Source organism: Centrocercus urophasianus, unplaced genomic scaffold (genome assembly GCF_019232065.1).
Source record: "Centrocercus urophasianus isolate 14NV4802_14NV808 unplaced genomic scaffold, USGS_Curo_1.0 seq_53, whole genome shotgun sequence".
NCBI classification, from domain to species: Eukaryota; Metazoa; Chordata; class Aves; order Galliformes; family Phasianidae; genus Centrocercus; species Centrocercus urophasianus.
This window is the reverse complement of record NW_024885122.1, coordinates 134,096-143,703: the sequence shown is the minus strand read 5'-3', so window position 1 is coordinate 143,703 and position 9,608 is coordinate 134,096. Positions and strand designations below refer to the sequence as shown.

The 9,608-nt window shown below is 47.4% G+C and overlaps 1 protein-coding gene across 3 annotated transcripts in view; it reads left to right on the top strand.

Moving 5' to 3' along the window:
• The first annotated feature begins 7,741 nt into the window (after window positions 1-7,741).
• The window catches only part of LOC122169387 (ubiquinol-cytochrome-c reductase complex assembly factor 1), a 53,082-nt gene continuing 51,215 nt past the window's right edge, over window positions 7,742-9,608 (top strand). For 2 of the 3 annotated variants that reach the window (XM_042835504.1, XM_042835503.1), the window contains exon 1: window positions 7,990-8,142. In XM_042835504.1, the coding sequence (XP_042691438.1) occupies window positions 8,005-8,142 (138 nt within the window). In that variant the 5' untranslated portion in view covers window positions 7,990-8,004. Of the gene's footprint in view, window positions 7,803-7,989; window positions 8,143-9,608 lie in introns of those variants that run through there. The other variant, XM_042835505.1, reaches the window with a different exon arrangement.

Genomic DNA, 9,608 nt, shown 5'->3' with positions numbered 1-9,608 from the left:
GTAATATGCAAGTGTAATTAAAACAGAACCTGGAAATATAGAGTACAGTACCCTATTGAAAGTGTGTTGTATGAGCTGAACTCCCTTCATTGATAGTTTTCCAAAACACACAGCTGCAATAATCTTTATCCAGGAGAAGGGAATAAATTAAGTCTGAACACCTCTGCATATAGTGCAGTACAGTGTACGGCGCTGCACCCCATATAACCTCCTAGCGGTAATGGAAAGCCGAAGGAGGCGCATGTGGAAAACCTCTCTGACCAGCAAACATTTTCTTCTTCAGAAAGCGTACAGATGGGAAGAAAAGCTCGTGAAGCAGAGGCGGCTTAAGTACTGGGATGTCTTGTTCCTGAAGCTGTCTGCTCAAGTCGTTGAGGCTCTGCAATGGCAGGGTGCCAAAGCACACTCCAAGCTTGACAGGTGGGGAGGGAAACGTTCTGGGCTTGCCCCAGCAAACAGCGACTGCTGACAGCAAGCTAAAGTGAACAAATAGGAGTTTATCATATTTAACAGTAGCAGCAGCCACCAGGATATATAAGCTTGGAAAAAGTTATCAGGTCTGACTTTGACTTCCCCTGGACGGCTCAGTCATGGAGTTCAGACTTTGCTCACAAGGTTTCACCGCGCGCAGGCAGGGCAGCAGCGAGGAGCCTGCTGTGTGTCACATCTGCGTGTCCTCTTGCAGGGCTGGTGCAGAACAGGGGGAGTTTCCTCCTGCAGAACAGAGCAGGGACTACTTTGCACCCCTGGCCAAGGAATTCCAGGTCAGGGAACGGATTTTTCTCCTTGTCAAACCTTGCAGGATCCATCGGGCGTTGGCAGGACTGTAATTCCACTGAAAATTCGCTTTTTGCATTTTAAAAATAATGTTTAGCCTGGGAAGCAGCGGTGGCCAGTGTGTTTATAGTGACACTCTAAACTGAGTATTCAGTCTTATGGAGAGGACTAAGCATCTTTATGTTGTTAATAACAGAATTAACTTCCATTAAAATTCCTTTTTCAGCAGGTGATGTTGCCTCAAAGGTGGCCTTGGTCTCAAAATGTCCAGATATATGCAAAGGAGAAAGATTCTGTGAAAGCAGAATTTGGCAGATCCATTATAAATCACCAGTTCAATCCCAGAAATGCTGCTTTCCTTCAGCACAGAGCCCGAGCTGAAAACCAGCCGAACCTGGGCTTCCCCATGCCGAGTCAGACGGCCCCTCGCTGCGTTTCTGGGACTGGGAGTTCTGGGAAGAGCAGCGCAGAAACATCCAAGTGAGTCTGGAAGAAGTCAGTCCACATACAGCAATGCTCCAAGGGCCCGTTATCGCTGATTTGTGCTCCAGCTCCTAAAAGGGCACATTAGACAGGATGCAGTGCCAGACCTGCGCTGGCTCCGTTGGTACATACAAGGCCCTTTCAGAACCTGGAGCACTGGGAAAGTGTGCTGCAAAGACAGTCAAATAGCTGAGGGGCCAGCTGGCAGTCTCGTAGTGTTGGCACTGAACCAGAGTTAATAAGACCTGCTGGACCCGAGCTGAGTTTTTGCAATTGGGTTTCTCTTGATCATGATCTCCAGGGTGCCCTGTGATATCCATACAGACTGTATTCCCTCTTGTTATCTGAAGGACCTCAGCCCCACTTGTTCCAGATAGCTGGAGAGATCCTGTTTCTCCATATGCTCATTAGATTTCCTTCAACTTTTCCTCTGTGGAAGCAGCAACACAAGGTTAAGAAGGAAAATCAATATAAATTCTGCAGTTAGATAGGAACTCTAATCTGATTAGAGAAGAGGCTGAAGTGGAGAGATCTCTACTTTTGCCCTAGGCTGAGCTGTGTTCGTCTTTTGGAATCAAGGAGCTTTCCCCTGGAAATGTTGGGACAGTGATTGCCTTAGGTTGGCTTTGATTCTTCATGAGACCAAGAAGAGAAAAGCTCAAGAAGTTGTCAAGGAACTATCAGACTATTACGAAAAGTTTGATTTACCTGTGCAATTACTTTTTAAAAGACTGAAATACATGCCTGCATAAAAATGACCAGTGAAACAGGAAAAAAGCACGTTCTGTGAAAACATCTGAAATAAAATCAGATGCTAACAGGAAATTAGGAGGACAGAAACGTTAAAATATTTTCAAATGCCTTTGTTTAAGAGCTATATGTCATTTCTTGTCTTTGTAATAATGACAACTGTGCTAGCTTAGGATAGGTAAATGCACACGTAGTCTCAAAGCCTCAACAGCCCAAAGAGCTCTGTGCAGTATGTGGAAAGGCTGTGGGGTCTTCTGAAAGTGGACAGAAATCCAAAGAAATAAATAGAGAAAGATTTACCTGTCAGAAGGTCTGACTGCAGAGTGGTCAGCGTAGAAAATCATCACCGCTGGAGAGGAGGAAATGTAACAAGTAAAAAATAGCAAAGGTGTTCACTGAGGTGGTTGGTTCTTAAGTCTAAAAAGTAGAGAATTCAGGAAAGATTTGGCCTGGGAAATTCCAGTTTAGCAGATCAGGCAATGCCTTCCATGCTCAATTCCCAAGTGCAGCCCCTTCATGCTTTGGGCACTGCATTGCTCACTGAAAGACACGGGCATTCTGCAAAGCAGAGGCCACGTAAGACCTGGATTGCTGCGTCACCAAATCACGTCTGGTATTTTTTACAAACCTGCTTGTCTTTCTTAAAGGCACTCTAAGGACCCATTTGAAAAATAAAATAAGAATAATAATTTTAAAAGTCACTTCATTCTTTCAGAAAATCACGGAATGGCCAGGGTTGGAAGAGACCTCAAGGATCAGGAAGCTCCAACCCCCTGCCACACGCAGGGCCACCAACCTCCACATTTAATACCTGCCCAGGCTGCCCAGGGCCCCATCCAACCTGGCCTTGAACACCTCCAGGGATGGACGGGGCATCACAGCCTCTCTGGGCAGCTGTTCCAGCACCTCACCGCTCTCTCTGTGAAGAACTTAAAGTAAACAGTAAAGAAGTAAAAATTAGTGAAGAACTTAAAATTTGTGTGTATCCACCAGCGGGGTGAAGAAAAGCCAACCTGCAAAGCTGCATTAAGAAGTCTGATCTCCAGAACAGCCAACCAAGTGCTTCTCCGCATCTCTACAGATCTTCTGACAGCAAATAGCCTGAGGCCCATTTACTAATGCCAAGCTCTGCTCTCACCTAAAATCTTTAGAACTGGACATCAAAGAGAGGAGACCAGGGCTGACACTGAGTGTCTTTATGGTAGGTATGAAAAAATGTTCACAGTGGAAGACTGGAATGAGTTTCATATGGAAACGGGGAATCCCTCTATTGAAACTTTTAGGTGCACGTAAAAGAAACACGCATCAGAGAGATCTAAGAATATTTAGTACTGCCTTGGAAGTGGAGGATGGTTTAGGTGATCTTTTTAGCTACATACCTATAGGATTTGCAAATGTTTGTAATTAATTATGCCAACCAAGGAATAACATAACTACCTGGAATCAAAGTCATAGCCTCGCACACCCAAGCAAGAGCAAACATTTTAGAACTAGTAAATCATCTAAGCATCATAGCTGGTTTGAAACACTTCATCTAAAAATGACAGTTCCTCCAAACTGGAGTTTGGGACTAGATAAATACTCAGTTTAGACAAGGTGGCATTCTGAGTTCAGCACTGAATTATTGGGTAAAATAGAGTCCCTGTGAGCAGAGTCCAGCAGCTGCCCTATGTTAGAGGACAGCCAGCTCCACCCAGCTCCAAGAAGAACCCACAGTGGAACAGTGCTTGGAGAGCTGCAGCCTGCGGGAAGCCCACCCTGCTGAGTTTGGGAAGGATGGCATCCATGGGAGGGACACAGCAGCAGCACGGGAAGGGAGTGAGGATGAGGGAGTGGCAGGGACTGACCACAGCTTTCATCTTCCATTCCCTTCTGCTGCTCTGGGGCAGGAGGCAGGAGACGGGGATAGGATCAATGTGTTTCAAGTTTGCTTTTAGTTCTCACTACTCATGCCTGTTACAAATAGGCAATAAATTACATTAATCTCCCTCAAGCTGAGTCTGTTTCATCCATTTAAATTCAGCTGCCCATCGGTGTGAAGCCACCACATTATGCTAGAGAGACATTGCCCTCCTCCAGTCTTTCTTGTGGCATTTTATATGATTAATTAGCAGTTCACTGAGTCAGCAAGTCAGTTTCTGTTCTGACAAATATTTAAAAAATATAACAGATGTCTGAGACTCCCAATTGATGACAGTCAAATATTTCTCCCTCGCAACTCTCCTTTTCTTACATATGCTGCAAATGGACTACATGCCATTAAACAGGGCTGTGGTCCTGACAACTAAGTCAGCAGAAGGTGACCTGAGAGTGGATCTGTACAGCAGCAAGATTAATCATAGAATCATAGGATCGTAGAATCATGGAATCACCAAGGTTGGAAAAGACCTCCAAGATCATCCAGTCCAACCACCCACCTACCATCAGTATTTCCCCACTAACCCATGTCTCTCAGAACAACATCTAAACATTTCTTGAAATTCATGCAGTGGCTTACAGGGGCTAAGCTAAATTGAAATGGTCAAGAAAGAATGTCAGGCACAACTTGGATCTGTGAGCTGTTTCGAAGCGCTTAGCTTCAGTATAGCACCTTAGCACTGAAGAAGTTTCTGTATGCTTGTAACTAAGCTCCCTCCTGCTTCTGGGCTGTGAAATCATGGGGCCTTGTTGGTATATTGGATCCTTATTCCGTCTTCACTACCTTGATTACAGGTGGATGCCGATTTTTTTCCTCCCTGAGTTTTCCAAGTCTGAACAAGCTTCAATCTTGCCCTTTGTGTGTTGATGCTTGCTGGACTGAGGCTTTAATGAATAGGCTAGAATTATATCCTCTTTCCTCTTCTGCACAATAGCCAACTTGTCAAAACGAAGCCTTGGGCTAACTCAACAACATTGAGCTAGATGTCATGTGCTCTAGAAAATTTTATGCTTCTGCAGAACAAAAGTTGATCCCAAACTGAGCACAAAGCAGCCCACAACACACTGTTTTCTCTGCACAGCTTCAGGAAATGTTTTAATTGTTCTCTACATCTGGGCTACAATGATCCCATGAGGGTCTGAGATGGCTTCCTGCCTGGATTCTGCTGTAAAATACCAGTGCAAGACCTCATCAAGAGTGGTTCAAGCATCCCAGCCTCTCAAAATGGCCTCTTGGGGAAAGGGAGTTTTCCCTTTTATTACTTGAAGGAAAGGAATCACTATCACTACCTTAGCAGAAGGACTGACAGCAGCAGCAGTTGGGATGGAGGTTTCACGTGGTTTGACAACACAGCTAAGCTGACAGAACAGCCAGTCTGCTCTCCCCACCCTGTCCCCAGCCATGCATTCCTGGCATTTCTCCGATCCTAAGAAGGGCTGGTTCAGGTAGATACGTTCAGAGAAAATGAATCCTATTAAAAACAACAAAAAAGACAATTTTCAATGGTCTTGCTTCTTCAACCAGCTCACTGGCTCTGTATTCTTTTCATGAGAGCCAGTTGCTAGTACAGCCAGAAGAACCTTCCAGCTATTTTAAACTCTTTAGCTGCATTAAACACTGGCACCATTGAACCAGACTTGCAGGAACAAAGGCCTCTTCCAGCTCTACCCTGACACGTGGATAATCACTGCACCCATCTGAATGCATACAGCATACAACATGTTGGACTGCACAGCACATCCCCAAGCATTAGAGTAAAGGAGCAACCATTCCTGCTGTCACCAGGCTTCTGTCACCACCAGCGACAAAGAGCAGACATGAGGGCAGATGTGGAGAGTCAACTCCTTTTTTCTTGCTTTCTGCAGCACACAGCAATCCCATGCCCCTTATTGGTCACACTTTGAAAATAACCAATGTCAGCTGTTTGGAAGATTCTGCAATTTTTCACTCCCCTTTTTAGGAGAGTTCCTTTTTTTTCTCCCCTAAACTCAATCTTCTTTCCAATTCACTATAACCCAGTTGCCAACACACTTGTTGCCATGTCCTTGGATGAACAAACACCAGCACCTAGATGGAAACTTCACTGCTCTGCTGGTGGGACTTCTTGGTGCTGTTTGAAAATGCTCACCCAGAAGCAGCAGCATGCTGGAGAGTCACTATGACAGGTAAGACTCATGCAGTCGTGGAACCACCCACCAAACAGAGATGAATGGTAGGAACTTGGGGATAAAAAAATTACATGAAACATAAAAAGGAACAGATTGCCAGTGTTCTGAGTGAGAAATCCTCCTAGAGTTGACATTAAAATTCAGATCCACCACCAAATGTTCTGTCTTCACCCTTCACCAGACCCTCTGGATTCAGTCCGATATGCTGTTTGGCGTGTGAGATAGAAAAGTTTGGCTAGATTGCCATGAAATCGGAGAATGAAATAACAGGAAAAGAAAGATAGAGGAATCTTAGGTGAGGGCACTAATTTTCTGCTACTGAAGCATGTCAAAATTCTCCTGTGCATTACTAGCTGACACTGGAAGAAACGTAGGCTGGTATCAGGAACTGGCATACTCAAGTGTATTTCTGACACACAGCTCCTAGCTGAAAGTATCTGCTGTGGTGGATGGATTACTGCACAGCACCGATATTCCTCTGCTGCTGACGTGAAGTCTTTTCACTATACAATTGTATGGCAAAGGGATTCTTGAGTTTCATCACTTTCAGGGACTCTAACTCACTCGTGGCAAAAAGGAAGCTTCAGAAATGGGTATGCATTCCACTCCATTGCCTTCTCAGAAAAGAAAAATGGCTGCTATGAATGGTATTCAACATTGCTATGAGTCAAACACGCAGAGGACAGCTAGGCAAACAGAAAGCAGCAGAACTTAGCTCTGACCTTCCTCCCTAGAACTGGCAACAGGCACAAGAGCCAAATGAAATAAGAGTGCATCCCTGAGAGACATCTACAATCTGCCGTGTTGCTCAATATCCAGCACCGCATCAGAACAACTTGTTCAATAAACACGTTGTCAGATAGTTAGACCTATTTTGACAGCGAGTTGCAGTGAGCCAGAATATGTCAGAGAGCACTGGTTGTGTGTACGGGGATCAGGGGCGCCTGCAGAAAGGAATCCCAAGCAGGTGTCTCCATTGGCCCTGTGAGAGCTGACATTTAGGAACATATGAAAGAATTCTAAAGACTACTGTGGAGTTTCAGGGCCATTAAAACAGCTTCTACTGCCCTCTGGAGAAGCTGCCGTCCCCATAAATACGTGGGGAAAGAAGGGAGGAGAATATTATGGCTCCCTGAGCCCTTCAAGCCAGCAAGCAGCACGCTGAGAAGCGCAGCCTCCATCCTCCCCAGCTGCTGTCACACATCTGCAGCAGCCTCCACGCACCAGCACCGCGCACATTTGCGAGGTGACGTGGATGCGATCCAGAGCAAGCCGTGTAACCTGGCAGAAGCAGCAGCCCGGCTCTGCAGCCCCACGACAGCCGGTGGCAGCGGGAGGGGCAGCGCCCTGAGGCGGGCGGGGCAGCGCGGCACCTCCGGCGCTGCAGGCTGCCATCTCTACAGAGACGGGCAGAGAAAACCGCTGCTGCCCTACCCACGCAGACGAGATAAAGCGCAACTGCCATCACTCCCACGAGCAGGACTTTGCAGCAGAGAAGCCTCGCCAGCGGGTTGGCAGGGCATCACCACATTTATCCGTAAGAACCTGCCCCAAATCCACCCCGCTCCCACCCCGCTCAACCACGCGGACGCATCCCCACCCCTCTCCGTGCAGCACTGCGCCTGCGCGGCCTGCGGAGCGGAAGGGGCGGGGCCGCTCTACCGGAAGTGGTGTGAGGAGGCATGGCGGCGCTGGCGCGGGCCGCGGTGAGTGGCATTGGCGGGTGGTGCCGCCGAGGGAACGTGCGGTGCTTCACGGCCCCGCCTGCCCGGCTCCGTCCCTCTGGCTCCGGCGGTTCGCCCGCCGCTCTGTGAGCGGCCAGTTCTCGTCCTGAGCTTACCGGCGTGCCTCGTTGTGAGCCGTGCGCACGGCGCTCTGCACCGCGCTGCTGGGGCGCTCCCACTTTTGATGCACGGGGCCGGCTCCGATCCTTCCTTCAGAGCGTGTGATCCAAGAGGAGCCTGGGCAGACCTGCGCTTTCCGGCTGGGGCTTTGCCCTTGAGGCCTTCTTTCTGTGCCCCTGGGGCTGTGCTGGGCGGTGTGGATGTGCGTTCCTGCGGGCTCTCGGTTGGAGGTGTTGGGGTGGGAGGAGACGTTATCAAGTTGCAGGGTTTGCGTCGAGTGGCAGAGATTGGATTCCCTTGAGGATGGATTCCCTCTGACTCCCCTCCCTTGTTTTTTCTCATGCATTTGTGTGCTTTTCGTCTGTCAGCTTTTAAAGCCCCTGCAGCACGTTGCCAGATGTCAGCATAGAGTTTACAAAAGGGAGCTTGGAGGCTGCAGCTGATTTGTGCCACAGCACAAACACAGGGGTGGCTGATGCTGTCAGGCTGGTGGCAGAAATGCAAGGCCTGTAGTCACAGAGCAGTGCCCACTTCTGAAAGTAATCCACCTCGTTTCTGGAATTGATGCCTCGGGTGTGGTATCATAGTGGTGAACCTCTCAGCCCTTCAGCTGAAAACAGCTGAAAGCAAATCTGCCTGAGAGCGACTGGAATGCAGTGAACTGAGCTCCTCTTTCCTGCTTCAGTGGCTGTGCTCTGTCCTCGCCTGTGGCACTGTGCTATTGCATACCTCTGCATGCCCCAGCATTTTCCTTGGCCCCTGTGCTCTAATGCCAAAGCAGCAGAGCTGGGGCAGTTATGAAGTTAGTTTCCTGCTGTTTTAATGAGCTGAAGAGGCAATTGCTAGAAAAAAGCAAGAGGGAAGCCAGGCGGGAGTGGTGTAGTGAGTCACTGAGATCTTCCCTGGATCTGTACCCAGGGAGCCAGTTTCAATGTAAAGCTGCATGCAAAAGGTGCAGGTTTGTCTCCTGTGCTTCCTATCCCCATGCAGTGCTCCTCTCTCATCTGCTTCTGGTATTCATATTGCAGAGGAAGCTGCTTGAGCTTTTTATCCCAGCTGGAAGAAATTCTCTTTGGACAAGATGTCTGCCATTTTGGGGTCTGAAGCACCTTGCTTTGTAATTAGAGAAGCTCAGGAGCTGTTGTAAGTGGTGAGAGTACACAGATACAGATAGGAGGCAGGGGATTTCTAGCAGAAAGCAACATAATTCTGCTCACGTTATGTGATATCGTATGATTGCTGATACATGGTGTTCCATGCTGTCATCTTTTGCAGTAGGGTTTAATAGTTGCCTAATCAAATGAAGGCAAATCTTCAGCCTTTAAACATCTCTTCTTTATACTGAAAACAAGAAGGGACAGTTTTGTTTTCTTCTAATCTTCAGGCTTTCTCAGGCATTTGTTGTATGATATAATCCTGGGTATTTTCTGAACGTTTCAGTCAATAGTTCTGTTGTGGTGAAACCATCCTTTATCTAAGAAGAGATACTGAAGGGTAGTTTGTCTGCTAACTATGGCTTTCCTAAAAGTTGCCAGGAAAGGTTTAGAAGGCCATAGGTATTTTCTTTCACCTGGATCTTGATAGGACAGCTGGCTGCAGGCTACCATGGAGTAACTCCTTTTGATTTAGACTGGGCGTAGACCAGCCATATTGTAAAGAAGGAGCAGC